At 45.1% G+C, this 13,850-nt stretch overlaps 2 protein-coding genes across 2 annotated transcripts in view; one reads left to right on the top strand and one right to left on the bottom strand.

Annotated features, from left to right (window-relative positions):
• The first annotated feature begins 11 nt into the window (after positions 1 to 11).
• LOC100653856 (cytochrome c oxidase assembly factor 5) lies at positions 12 to 10,103 on the top strand. Its single transcript, XM_003413592.4, has 3 exons — positions 12 to 174; positions 6,830 to 6,913; positions 9,560 to 10,103. Exons 1-3 carry the CDS (start codon positions 76 to 78, stop codon positions 9,599 to 9,601), a joined length of 225 nt encoding a protein of 74 aa, XP_003413640.1. The 5' UTR covers positions 12 to 75; the 3' UTR covers positions 9,602 to 10,103.
• Positions 4,444 to 13,850, bottom strand: part of INPP4A (inositol polyphosphate-4-phosphatase type I A) — a 171,692-nt gene continuing 162,285 nt past the window's right edge. Inside the window, exon 25 of the transcript XR_010317889.1 lies at positions 4,444 to 12,504. The gene's annotated coding sequence lies outside the window, so the exon portion shown is untranslated. The remainder of the gene's footprint in view (positions 12,505 to 13,850) is intronic.

Raw genomic sequence — 13,850 nt, 5'->3', positions numbered from 1 at the left:
TTCCGGTTCCTCCGGCGGGCTGGCGGCGGTGGCGGGCTGAGGCGGCCGAAGGTCCGAGGGGCGGGAGCCGGCGGCATGCCCCGGTATTACGAGGACAAGCCCGAGGGCGGCGCGTGCGCCGGCGTGAAGGAGGACCTGGGCGCCTGTCTGCTGCAGTCGGACTGTGTGCTCCAGGTAGCGCGGCCGGCGCCGGCAGCTCGCGGCCACCGCGGCGGGAGACGGGGCGCAGGGCTCGGCGGGGTCTCCACGGCGGCCGGGAGCCGGAGCCGGGGTTGGCCGTCCTGGGTGTGGACGGCCCGGCCGGGTGGGCCTGGGCGGCTCCCCTGGCCGCGGTTGGAGGAGCACGTAGGGAATGCCGGCAGTCTGTGCTGGCGGCGCCGGGGAGCGGAAGGCGGGCTTCTTGGGCGCTGGGAGATGAGTCTCTAGAATTACTATCTCGGAGAAGTACGTAAACCCGGTGATTGGGGCCTTGATGGCGCAGTGGTGAAGAGCTCCGCTGCTAACCCTAAGGTCGGATCCCCCAGCCGCACCTCGGAAACCCTATGGGGCCGTTTTACTCTGCCCCGTAGGGTCCCTGTGAGTCGGAATTGACTCCATGGCAGCGGGGTTTTTAGTACAGTGTGTATCAGTTAGTATTTTTTTTCTTTTTGGTTTTCAGTTCTGTATTTATCTCGTGTTTTTAATTTGTTTCTGAGTTTCAGTTCTCTACGGCCTCGAGTGTTAAGTTGTAAACAAGGTCGCTCCATACGTGCAGCATTTTGCATCTTGCTTCCACATTTCGCCCTCGCCACCGCCCTGGTCTTCTCTGGGCCGAATCTGAATGCGGCGAGGCTGCAGTAAGGTTCACTCAAGTTCTGGTTTAGAGGCCAAGAAAGCGCAAGTGCCTTTGCCACTTCCAAGGGCTTCGCGGTGGCAATCGTGTGCAATTATTTCTGCCATTTGGGGATGTTGTGAAAAAGTTGGTCGTATTTTCAAACGAAGTTTCAGAAATCTGGTTTTATTTCAAAGACAACTACCCAAGAATCGACAACCACCGTAAGGCTATTCCATTGTATCTACTGAGTCACGATTTAGCTTTGATTCACTGATTCAGCAGTTAACCAGACTCACCTCCTAATGCCTGTTAAAGCTTAAAAGTTGTTAGGAACTTAAGAGGTTCTCCAGGCCAGCTTCCTTATACAGATGAGGAAACCGAGGTCCCTTTCTCTTCACGCATCTTTGTCCAGGGCTGCTTCCAGTCCGCTGCTTCATTCGCTGGTTCATGTTCAGCCGTTGTTGTGTGCTACTGAGTTCATTCCAACTCACGGTGACCCTGTATGACAGAGTTCCGCTGCTGTTCACTACGTCTCACATACCTTGGACATGTTATCAGGAGGGGTCAGAAGGATCAGTCCCTGAAGAAGGTACATGGTGCTTGGTAGAGGATCAGTGAAAAACAGGAAGACCCTCAATGAGATGGGTTGACACAGTGGCTGCAACAATGGGCTTGAGCATAACAGCGATTGTGAGGATGGCACAGGACTGGGCAGCGTTTCGTTTTGTTGTGCACGGATGCCTATGAGTCGGAACTGACTCAACAGCACGTAGCAAAAACAACAACCCGACAGAGTAGAACTGCCCAATAGGGTTTCCTAGGCTGTAATCTTTACAGGGATAGATAGCCAGGTCTTTGCTTCTGTGGAAGAACTGGTGAGTTCGAACTGCTGACCCTTGTGCGTCTCCAGGGCTCCTTCATGTTCAGCTAGCTCTTGGTAAGTGCCCATTCTGTGCCAAGCATGGTGCCAGGCACTAGTGTACAAAGATGAGTCGATTACAGTCACTACATCAATTTGGTCTGGTGGAAGACATAGTCATGTTAGGGGGCTAAATTCCTGTGGTAAGAGTTATTGTAAGCATTTAATAAATATTTGTTTAATGTGTCGATTTAGCAACAAAATGCTTTAGAAATCCAGTGGAAAGCATCTGTCCTTCTTGGAAGTGTGGAAACTTCTCAGAGAAGTTGCGTTTGAGCTGAGTTCAAGACTGAGGAGGAGTTTATCAAGTAAAGGAGTGGGGGGCGGATCTGAAAGAGCAGCATGTATGGAGGCAGTGCCCACGGGGCCTGGAGCAGGAGTGACAGGCCTGAGAGGAAGGTCGCAGCCAGCTGGGAAGGCCCGTGTGTGTCAGAGTGAGGAACCTGGATTTTATTCTGACGTTCAGCATGCAGAAGGCCACGGAGACGAGTAATTGAGGGAATAAAACACACAGAGTAGGACTGAGGAAACTAAGTGGAGGAGGAAACCGGAGACGAGGAGAACACCAGTGATTAATTCATTCATTGAGCACCAGACTGATTTGGGGAAGCGTACAGTTTAGTGGGCCACATTTTCTCCTGTGTAGGACTCAGATCTCTGGAAAGTTAGAAAGCTGGGGACAGAGACAGTGACCAGGACTCCTTGCCGACTTAGCTTTCCTTTCATTGAATATGTGGCCTTCCTGATGCTAGATTTGTTCCTGAACTAGAAGAACTTGATGTTTGTACCAAAAACCAAACCTGTTGCCGACCAGTTGATCCGACTCATAGCGACTGTAGGACAGTAGAACTGCCCCGTAGAGCTTCCAAGGCTGTAATCTTACGGAACCTGACTGCCACGTCTTTCTCCTGTAGAGCAGCTGGTAGGTTCAAACCATCCACCTTTCAGTTAGCAGCCGAGTGCTTTAAGCACCGTGCCACCAGGGTCCTTTGATGTGTATGCAGGATCCCTTAAATGGAAGTTCATTTACGGTTTGTGTTAAATTCACCCTGAATGGTGATTTCAAACGAGTGTGATAGGGCAGTAGTGAGGCAAAACATTGAGACAAAGTAATGATGGCAGCTACAGACAGTCACCCTCCAGTAGGGACTCTGGAGGCCAAGGGAAGCTCTGCGCCTCCTCTCCTTGGCCACCTCCCTAGTGAGAAGATGGTGATTCCTTAGCTCATTGAATGAAGAAGTTAATCTGATCTTACAGCAGATGGGTGCTGTAGTCTATTTGAGCCAAATATAACCCACGTGAAAACTGGAACACCTCCTCTGGAACACATATTTCTAGGTGCTGTGATAGCCAAGGAACTATAGGGGTTCAGAGAAGCTTGGGGTGATGGTGCAGACTCCAGTGGGGCTGAAGAAGAGAAGCAAAGAAAAAGTAGATTAAAGAGGCATTTCTTGGGAAGACTTCTTGGGATTTTACGAATCATGGAGATCACAAAGGGACAGGTTTGAAGTTATGCCTGAGGAACCTCCTTCAACATAGCTTATCTTCGTGTCTCCTTTAATAGCTTTCCGACCTGCTGGCTCTTCTCATCAGCAACACTGGAGTTGGCAGTGGGAGGTTAAAAGTAGGTGTGGTTGCTCCCCACCACCCACCACAAGTTAAAAGTTTCCCAGGTTGGTTCGTGGGCACTGCCATGTTTGAGTATCACCAATCTCGATCTCAGAAGGCAAAAGCTTTGAGAGTGCATTAGTTAGGATATAAGTTCAGCTATATGCTACAAAGGCCCAGAGAAACAGCCCCTTAAACAAGACGGAGTTCTCTTTTACCCATGAATAGGCCCCGGGCAACTCCACTTGATCCTGCGTGGACATAGACGCTGTTGATCTTGTGGTTCTGGGCGCTGTGATGGAAGATAGGGGATCGTTCTCATACACAAAGTCCAAGATCGACTTGTTTCCACGTTATCAGTCCTAGTAACCAACCAAAAACGCCAAGCTTGTTGCTGTTGAGTCCATTCCAACTCCTAACATGATGGAGTAAAGGGGGGAGAAGGGGCAGGCCTCTTTACTTTAAGGACCAACCCAGAACTTTTACACTTGAAATTACCATTGAAATTCCCCCACATCCCACTGGCTAGAACTTAGTCATAGCACCACACCTAGCTGGAAGGGGACCTGGGAAAGCCAGCCCCGTGTGTTGCTGCTGTTGTGTGCTGTTGAGTGGATTCCTACTCATAGCAACCCTATAGGATGGGAGACCTGCCCCATAGAGTTTCCTAGGTTGTAATCTTTAAGGGAGCAGATCACCAGTTCTTTTCTCCCACAGAGCAGCTGGTGGGTTCAAACGGCCAACCTTTTGGTGAGCAGCTGAGCATTATGTCAGCAAAAGAGGAATAGTGACTATGAAGAGACAGCTAGCAGTCTGCCACTTGGTTGGCGGTGAGGGGATGGTGAGTTTGTGCTTCTGTTAGGTTTAGTGTGTCTTGATGGAGATTTCTCCCAGACAGGTGGCAATACAGGTTGAATGCTTGTGAAGAAGGTAGCACCTTAGATACCGTTCTGGGAGACATCAGTTTATGGGTTATAGTTGCCGGTCTTCTCTCTGCCTCCACCTTGTTCATGTGGGCAACGCGCCCGTCAGCAGTATCTTGTAGAGTCTGGGGAGCAGTGCAGTAGTGCAGGGAAGCTGACTGCTCTGTTTCACGTGGGGAATCACTGATGGAGATGGCAGGTGGAATACTAGGACCAAGGCACACGACATGTACAAAGGCTAGAAAGTGGCCAGATTTCTGGCGAATAGAAATAGCACAGACAAGGTACTATGTAGGTTTTTTCACAGTAAAAACTAGGAAATGTGCCTTGACTTGATTCTGACCCACCCATAACGACCCCGTAGGATAGAGCAGAACTGCCCCATAGGGTTTCCAAGGCTGTAATCTTTACAGAAGCAGACTGCTGCGTCTTTCTCCCACGGAGCGGTTGGCTGGTGGGTATGAACCACCGACCTTTCAGTTAGCAGCGAGAGCTTAACCACTGTGCCACCAAAGAATGTGACTGGTACTTGTGAAATAAAGGTTGGGGGGATGTGGCAGTGGTGACAGAGGGGCAAACATCTGCTTGAGGGGAAACCCCAGATGACGCACAGCAGTGACATTTGGGTTGCATTTTTCCTGCTTCCTGAATGAACCAGAGGTTTCCAGCTAAGTGTTTCTAGCCTGCCCCTCTCGCGGCTGTGTTGAGTATTCAGTACCAACAGTAAGGAAACCTTGGTGGCCTAGTGGTTAAGTGCTACGGCTGCTAACCAAGAGGTTGGTGGTTCGAATCCACCAGGCGCTCCTTGGAAACGCTGTGGGGCAGTTCTACTCTGTCCTACAGGGTCGCTATGACTTGGAATTGACTCGACGGCAGTGGGTAATGGATACCAACAGTAACAGTGTTCTGAGGGTAGGCACCTCATCCAGGCTGTCGGTGCTCCTGACGTTCCCTTGAACAGGCTCATTGTTCACAGGCAGAGGTGCTTGATTCCTTCTACGCAGGAACTCATGCTGAGTAGGAAGGTTTCACGATCTTTATAGTGCCAAGCCCTGCAGTTCATTAAACTGTATTTTTTTTACTTTTATTATTTCTTTGTTTAGTAATAATAATTAAGTTTTGATTTGTGTATTTGTTTTTCTCTGTGTGAACTACAAGTCATAGTTGGATGTCTTTAAACCTCAGGTGATTCGAAAAGTTGAGTTAATGTGCTTTTTCCGTGTGTTGTTTTATGTATTTACACTGCCAGGGAACCAGAGTCAGTCAGCACTTTTTCCCTTTTCCCACCCAGGTGCTCGCCCACTTGGGGTGCTTGTGTTCCCGTTGGTGTTTCTGTGTGCATCTTCTCTCCCTCCCTACATTAAAGGTCTCGAGTGGGCAGGAAACGTCTCGTGTGGGCCTTCTGTTCTCCCACTAGCCCTGTGATTGTGGTGAATATATGTATTTTCCTTAAATTAGTCTTTGCGAAGGCAGGGTTGGGTACATGATACATCAGTAGGGTAGGCTGTTAAAGTTTCACTGCAGTTAAATTTTAATCTCACCTCTTCAAATTGTGAAGTGTATTTTCTGGAAATGGTTCCACGTGTCTAGTATATTTAAGTATCTTTTTTTAAGTTAAATTTATGGTAATTTATTTGAAATCTTTTAAGATAATAAAGAGATAGTATTAGGATTTTTATTCCATGTTTAACTTGAAAGAAAAATACTAAATTTTAGCTCCTGCCTAGTTTTTCAGTTAATACTTTGCCAAGTCTAATTTTTAATAGTTACAGTTAAAAAAAAAAAAAAGTTGTCGAGAGTCAGAAATAAACAACAGTCCTGTGAGTACTTTCCCGCAGCATCCTGCCTCGATGGCAGAAAGGGAGCCGTTTGGCCCAGTTTTCCTCTTGAAACTTCTTTGTGCTCTCACTGCTTAAAGGTGATGGATTTCCCATCAGGCCCAGGCAGGTCTCCTCTGTCAGCACCCCACATCCCTCTTCCACTTCTTACTCAGCTGAGCGTCTCAGTCTCAATCCGGCAGTGGGCGCTGGGGTATGGGAAATTGCAGAGTCGTATTGAAGGTAAAATACTTGAATAAAAGAATAAGTTAAAGCCACCTGAGACCACCTTCCGGAACAAACCCCCGCCCCCTACTTCCCACAACAGCATGCCTGCTCTCACAGGTGACTCGCTGGTGCTGACTCTCACACACACGTACACGCACACACACTCGAAGCTTGCTCCCCTGTCTTTAGGAGTTCTTGGCTATAAACATTTTAGAAATATTGAGGAATCCCTGTTAACGTCCCTCACCTTTACAGTTTCCCTTTCCTGCCTGTAAGGAGGTGAGGACATCGATTTCTAGGTTTTTACATAAACATTTTAGAGAAAAATATCCCATCCAAGCCAATGTTCTGTCCCTTTTTTCTTTAAGTACCAGTAGTCAAAAAGAATTAAGAACTATGTCTCATGTAGTTCACAGTTTTTCTCTTTTTTTTTTCTTTAAAAAAACTTTTCAAAAGGGCAGTTATTTTATAGCTTGTGAGAAAAATGTCCAGGTATTTACGTTGTTTTTATATGTTACAGGAAGGAAAAACTCCTCGGCAATGTTTGAAGGAAGGAAGTTGCAAAGCTTTGCAGTATTCATTTTTTGAATGTAAAAGGTCATCGGTAAGTGATTAAAGATTTTCAGAAACTTATGCTAAAAATGAGTGATATGGAGTTAAATATATGAGTGAATTGGCACACAGACTGCAGTGATTTAGTTTACAGAAACTTACCCCGGTGAGCTCAATGTTGAAGCCCTGATGGCACAGTGGCTAAGCATTCAGCTGCTAACCAAAAGGTTGGCAGTTCAAATCCACCAGCGGCTCCTTGGGAAACCCTGTGGGGTAGTTCTTCTCTTTGCTGTAGGGTCACTGTGAGTCAGAGTTGGCTTGACAGTAGCAGGTTTGGTTTTTGGTTTTGTTCATGTCAGAGTGTAGCTAATGTGATTGGCAGTAATTACTGGCATTATTCAGCTCTTCTGCCCCCGGAGCCCTGGTGGTGCAATGGCTAAAGTGCTCGGCTGCTAAGGAAAAGGTCAGTAATTCGAACTCACCAGACAATCTGTGGGAGAAAGATGTGGCAGTCTGTCTACTTCTGTAGAGATTTACAACCTTGGAAGCCCCATAGGGCAGCTCTACTCTGTCCTACACGGTCGCCCTGAGTCGGAATCGACTCAGTGGCAGTGGGTTTGGTTTTGGTTTATTCTGTCACTATGCTGACCATAGCTGCCAAGCTTGAGTTTCTGAAAGTGTGATAATGAAGTCTTGGCAAGTGTGAACGGTTAAAGGTTGATACCAAGCACAGAATTCAGGTCATTTGGCAATTATACATACATAAGCCCACAGAGTAGAGGTCCAAGGTATGTACACGTTTGCCTTGTGAGTTGGTGTGACCAGTAGAGAATGTCGGTATCTGTGTTTGAATTTTTGGAGTGGTAGATTGTGGAGAGGACCTTCCACATTTCTGGGATTTGTGTGCTAACGTTCTTTGGTTTGAAAGATCGAAAAAAGATCTTTGGAATGGAAACTGAATAATAAGTCTTGAGAAAGGAAAGTACGAAAACAGAAAAAAGTTTTCTGTAACAGAAAGCAGTAACTTCGGTCTGAGCCTGCTTTTGTTTCTCAGGAGCTGCAAATCCCTTGTCTTTTGGTGATAAGAGAACCCAAGGGTTCAGGATGTTTATGACCGAAGAGGCCAAACAGAGCACTGCAGCATGTTTTCTAACCCATCAGATAGATACAAACCAGAAAACCAAACCTGCTGCCATCGAGTCAGTTCTGACTCATAGTGACCCTATAGAACAGAGTAGAACTGTCCCATAGGCTTTCCAAGGAGCGCCTGGTGGATTTAAACTGCCAATCTTTTGGTCAGCAGCTGAGGTCTTAACCACTGTGCCACCAGGACTCCAATCAGATGGAGGGGGGGTGCGTAAAGTTAGATTAAATTTGGCTGTGCTTTGTTTCCTTCCTCAAGGACAGGTCTCTCTGCCGTGTTTTTCTGTCATTTAATGTAAAAGAGAGAGGCTTTTTATTGCCTTTCCTCAAATAGTTTTGCGGCTTCTGAAAATGTAAACCTTAGACCTCAAGCCTGCTGAGATGACGGAGAAGTCACCACGAAGAGCTAGTGGAGGGGATGATGCACCATCCTGTTTAACCCTCTGAAATCACTGAGTTGAGAAGTTCCCGGCACTTGCCTGCCTACAGCTCAGTCTATAAAAGATGATAAAAAGTCGGAACATTTTTTAAATTTTGACAGTTTATCTACTTTCTGCAGAAATTTGTAATAAAAAGTGAAAGTGCTTCTGGCCATGTCTCATTATACCTACAATGCAGAGCTTTGCGCTTTAACACTAGAAAGAGCAACTTTTCTAGAAAGGGAACTTCTTAGCAGACATAAGACTTGAAGATTCTTAACATCTTTCTGCAAGAGTAAGATTTACTATTAGTCTTCCAGAATGAGTAAAGTCACTTCACATCTGCCTAACGCAGCCTCACTTACATGTGCTTGGCAGAACCAGAAAAACAACAATTTAAATCGTGTGGGTGGTTTTGCCTGATATTCCCAAACAGTGAGGGTGTGCCCCGAGGGAAGGCGAGAAGGGTATCTGCTATTTCCTCATCTTAGGAGCATCTCACCATCCTGATCATGATTGCCGTGTTTACAAATATCTGTCTTTCCCCCTTTTTTTTTTAATATGACTCTTAGCTGCTTCATCTATTGCTCAGTCCCATGCAGGCTGTGTTGGACTTATCACTAGGGTCTATCTCCAAAATAATTTCTTCCTAAAGCATTTTTGGAGTAATGTTAACTGTGTAATTTAGCCTTATATACTGACTTTAGAACCTCACACACACACACACAGGTACACACACCCTTAAGAAATGGCTGCACAATGAGACGTAAGTCAGAGAACATGCTTTCAGCCACTTCCAGCATTTTTAATCCCAAATTGACTATGTGTTACTTTTGTCAGGGATCTTTCCCCTTTCCTCAGTTGCTGTGTATTTCAGTACATCTGGATCTTTACCCAAACAAAACTTCATGTAACTTGGATTAAGAGTGGACCTGACTCAGCAAAGAAAATCCCTGCCTTAAATGGAACCTTTTGGTGTTATTGCCATCTCTGTTTACCATTGTTTTCTTGGCTGCTCTATTACCTTTTTGCTTTTTCTGAAGACTAGTTTACTTCTTTTATACAGCGATATCCCTTACCCAGGTTGCAATTAATAAATGATATTGTACAAAATTTAATTGTACATTTATTTTCAGCTGGATGCCAGAGCAAGATTCAGAGGAAGAAAAGGATACTGATACCATTATGTTGACACCAAGGTGGAGGGATTTCTCTGCGGTCACTGCAGGCACCCCGCGAGAGGGAGCACGCTGCTGGCTCTGTCTGCCGCGTTCACCTGGCAGCTGCCCGCCATGGAAAACCGGGCATCTGGATGAGCCCTGGTTTTGAATAAGTGTAAATAAAGATTGTCTTGCTTTCAGCTAGTTTTAGAAGAAAAGGTTTAACTGAGCGATTATGGGCACATAGTAAATGTGTCTTGAGAATTGTTAGAACATTCTTAGAAAGCACAGTTAGTGGAAAGGTTGGTATTTTTGAACTTGACTCTTGGATCAAATGACACAATTTGTACAATTTGTGAATATGAAAGAGATCACTGGTGGGGCTACTGTAATCAGTAACGTGGAGCCTGGAGAGAAAATGTCTAACAGGAAAGCGTAGGCTAAAACTTTCTTTTCTCTTATGTAATCTGCCCTACCTCGTTTTAAAATAAAGTCAATTGTGTTTGATTCCTCGGAGAAATGCCTTATTTTCACTGAATTGCTGAAGTGAACAACCTCAGGACTTTCGTATTATACATTAGGCATAGCTGGATACGAAGCCCAGTACCTCATCAGGGATTTGCCTCCATCTCCTGACTTTGGTTTCCCGGCTTCCTTTTCGGGCTGGCACCCTCGACATGATGGGGAAAATGGCCAGTGTTAGCCATAAGCGTGCATCCTTAAGTGATCTAAAAAGAAGAGAGATGACTTCCTCTTCTGGGGCCCACAAATCGAATATCACAAAGGACTTGATCTTTCCTGGATCGCCTGTACTTCACTGGGCTGGTCCCTGTGGAGAAAAGGATGAGCCATGACCGGCCAGCCCTGGGCCGTAGCCTTTCCCATTGCACTGTAATTGTTCACTCCCATCAGAATGGCGCTGGGCGAGTGCTGGGCCTCTCTCCAAAGGAAAGGGTTTCAGAGGAAGCAGAAAGAACAGGTGTGCACTATAGAAAGCAAGAGTGAAGAGCACAAAATGCTTGAAAAAGCTGAGGATCACAGTGACGCCTTTTATTCTGATCTCTTAATACAGTAGAGGATCAAATATGAAACCGAATTTCAAACTTTGTTTTTGGTATTGAAGGATAAAGAAAACCCTAGCTTCTGTGTACTTCCACAGCTCCCCGGCCTTAAAGCAGTCAGGTAGTCTGCAGCTCCCCTGCTTTTAACTTCCTACGGTGTACGAGGAGTCCCTTGATGGTACAAATGGTTAAGCGTTCTATTAGCCAAATGGTTGGCAGTTCAAACCCACCCAGAAGCACCTTGGAAGACAGGTCTGGCGATCTGCCTCTGAAAGGTCACAGCCTTGAAAACCATGGCGTGGTTCTACTCTGTACACATGAGTCGGAATCAACTTGATGATGATAGCAGCAACAACTGTGTATGAAGTGGTATCTAACTGGGGTTTTGTTATGCATTTCCCAGTGGCTAATATTAAACCTGTTCTCAGGTACTTGGTCATTTGTATATCGTTGGAGAAATATCTGTTCACACCATTTGTCCATGTTTCAATTGGGTTATCTTTTTATTGTTGAGTTCTAAGAACTCTTTGTATATTGTGGATAGAAGTCATTAAATATGATGGGCAAATATTTCCTCCCAATCTGTGGGTTATCTTTTCACTTTCTTTATGGTGTTCTTTGAAGCACAATTTTGTTTTTTTTGGCAGCCCAGTTTATCTAATTTTTGCTGCTCATGTTTTTGGTGTGTCTAAGCAACCCCTGCCTAATCCAAGTTTATGGAGATTTAGATCTATGACCCATTTTGAGTTAATTTTTGAATATCGTATGAGGGGTCCACCTTTGTTTCTATCCCTGTGGGTATCTGATTGTCCCAGCATTGTTTCTTGAGAAGACTGCCCTCTCTGCATTGAATTTTCTTGACCATCAGTGTGAGGGTTTATTTCTAGATGTTGGATTTTATTTAAGTGTTACTACCACTCTGCCTTAACTACCAAAGCTTTGTAGTAAGTTTTGAAGTTAGGAAGTGTGAGTCCGCCAATGCGTTTGTTCTTTTCAAGATTTCTTTTGGGGGGTGCTACTTTGGGGGCCCTGGATTTTCATTTGAACTTTTAGGATCAGCTGATCAGTTTCTGTTAAAAAAATTTTTTTTTTCATAGAGATTGTGATGAATCTGTAGCTCAATTTGGGGAACATTACTATCTTAACAGTATTAAAGTCTTCTAATTAATGAACACAGGATGGCTTTCCATTTATTGAGTTTGTCTTTAATTTCAAGAGTGTTCTGTAGTTTTCACTGTGCAAGTCTTGTACTTTTAACTTCGAAATGATTTATTCTTTGATGTTCTTGTAAGTGGAATTCTTAATTTCAATTTCAGATTGTTGCTAGTATATAGAAATGCAATTGATTTTTTTAATGAAACTTTATTTTGAGATAATTATAGATTTCCATGCAGTTGTAAGAAATGATGGATCCCATGTACCTTTTCCGTAGTTTCCCCCAGTGGTCACTTCCTCCAAACCTGTGGTATGATATCACAACCATACAATTGACGTTGGTACATCAAGACACAGAACACTTCCATCGCAAGAACCTCTCAGGTTGTGCTTATAGCCACACCCACTACCCTCCTGCAGACTTCCCCCTCCTCAACCCTGGCAGCCACTGATCTACTCCATTTCAAGAATGCTATATGAATGAAATCAGAGTATGTCATTGTCTTAGTCATCTAGTGCTGCTATAACAAATACCACCAGTGGACGGCTTTAACAAAGAGAAATTTATTTTCTCACAGTCTAGTAGGTTACAAGTCCAAATTCAAGGCTTTGGCTCCAGGAGAAGGCTTTCTCTTTCTCGGCTCTGAAGGGAGGTCTTTGTCCTCAATCTTCCCCTGGTCGAGGAGCTTCTCAGGCGCAGGGACCCTGTGTTCAAAGAACACGCTTTGCTCCTGGTGCTGCTTTCTTGGTGGTATGAGGCCCCCAACTTTGCTTGCTTCCCTTTTATCTCTTGTGAGATAAAAGGTGGTACAGGCTACACCCCAGGGAAACTCCCTTTACCTTGGATCAGGGAGGTGACCTGAGTGAGGGTGGTGTTACAATCCCACGCTAATCCTCTCAACATAAAATTACAGTCACAAAATAGAGGATAAGCACACCATACTGGGAATCATGGCCAAACCAAGTTGATACACATGTTTGGGGGGGACATAATTCAATCCATGACCATCATCTTTTGGGATTAGTTTTTTTCCCCACACAGTGTAGTTCTCTGGTGATTCTTTTAGGTTGTTGTGTGTCTCAGTAGTTCATCGCTTTTTATTCCTGAGTAGTAGTCCGTGGTACTGAGGTACACACTGCATAACCATTAAAGAACATCTGGGTTTGTCTTAGTTGCCTAGTACTGCTGTAACAGGGTACCACAAGTGGATGGTTTAACAAAGTTATTCTCTCATACTTTGGGAGGCTAGAAGTCGAATTCAGGTTGTGAGCTCCAGGGGAAGGCTTTCTGTCTCTGTTGGCTCTGGGGGACAGTCCTTGTCATCAGTCTTCCCCGGTTAAGGAGCTTCTCAGCACAGGGACCCTGGGTCCAAAGGATGCGCTCTGCTCCTGGTTCTTCCTGTTTGGTGGCAACGAAGTCCCTCTCCTGTTTGCTTGCTTCTCTCTTTTATATCTCAAAAGAGATGGACTCAGGATACAACCTAATCCTGTAGAGATTGTGTCCTACCTCATGAACATAACTGCCTCTAATCCTGCCTCATTAACATCATAGAGGTAAGGATTTACAACACACAAGATAATTACATCAAATCACAAAACGGTGGACAACCACACTACTGGGAATCATGGCCTAGCCAAGTTGACACATTTTGGGGGGACACAATTCAATCCACAACAGGGTTGTTTGCAGTTTTTTATTATTCTGAATAAAGCTGTTTCAAACATCCGTATACAAGTTTTTGTGTGAACGTAAGTCTTCATTTCTGCGGGGTAAATGCCCAGGAGCGCACCTGCAGGGTCGTGTACTAGTTGCATGTTTAGTTTTGTGAGAAATTGCCGCTCTCTTTTCCGGAGAGACCTCATTTTACTTTCCCTCCATAACACGCGTGATCCAGTTTCTCCACGCCGTCACCAGCCGAGATTTTCGGATTTTTCATTTGTTTCAAGAATGTTTCTCATTGCTTGTTGAAGCATTTTTATGATTGCTGCTTTAAAATCCTTGTCGGATGACTCCAACATCTCAGCGTTGATGTCGTCTTTTCTCGTTAGGT

Source organism: Loxodonta africana, chromosome 15, assembly GCF_030014295.1.
Source record: "Loxodonta africana isolate mLoxAfr1 chromosome 15, mLoxAfr1.hap2, whole genome shotgun sequence".
Taxonomy (NCBI): domain Eukaryota; kingdom Metazoa; phylum Chordata; class Mammalia; order Proboscidea; family Elephantidae; genus Loxodonta; species Loxodonta africana.
This window is presented reverse-complemented; position numbering and strand designations above follow the sequence as displayed.

What these genes read in the sequence shown, in the direction of transcription:
- LOC100653856 (XM_003413592.4), top strand. Translation starts at nt 76, where the DNA reads ATGCCCCGGTATTACGAGGACAAGCCCGAGGGCGGCGCGTGCGCCGGC. An exon ending in AGTCGGACTGTGTGCTCCAG is followed by an intron (nt 175 to 6,829) that starts GTAGCGCGGCCG and finishes TATATGTTACAG; the next exon opens with GAAGGAAAAACTCCTCGGCA. An exon ending in TTGAATGTAAAAGGTCATCG is followed by an intron (nt 6,914 to 9,559) that starts GTAAGTGATTAA and finishes ATTTATTTTCAG; the next exon opens with CTGGATGCCAGAGCAAGATT.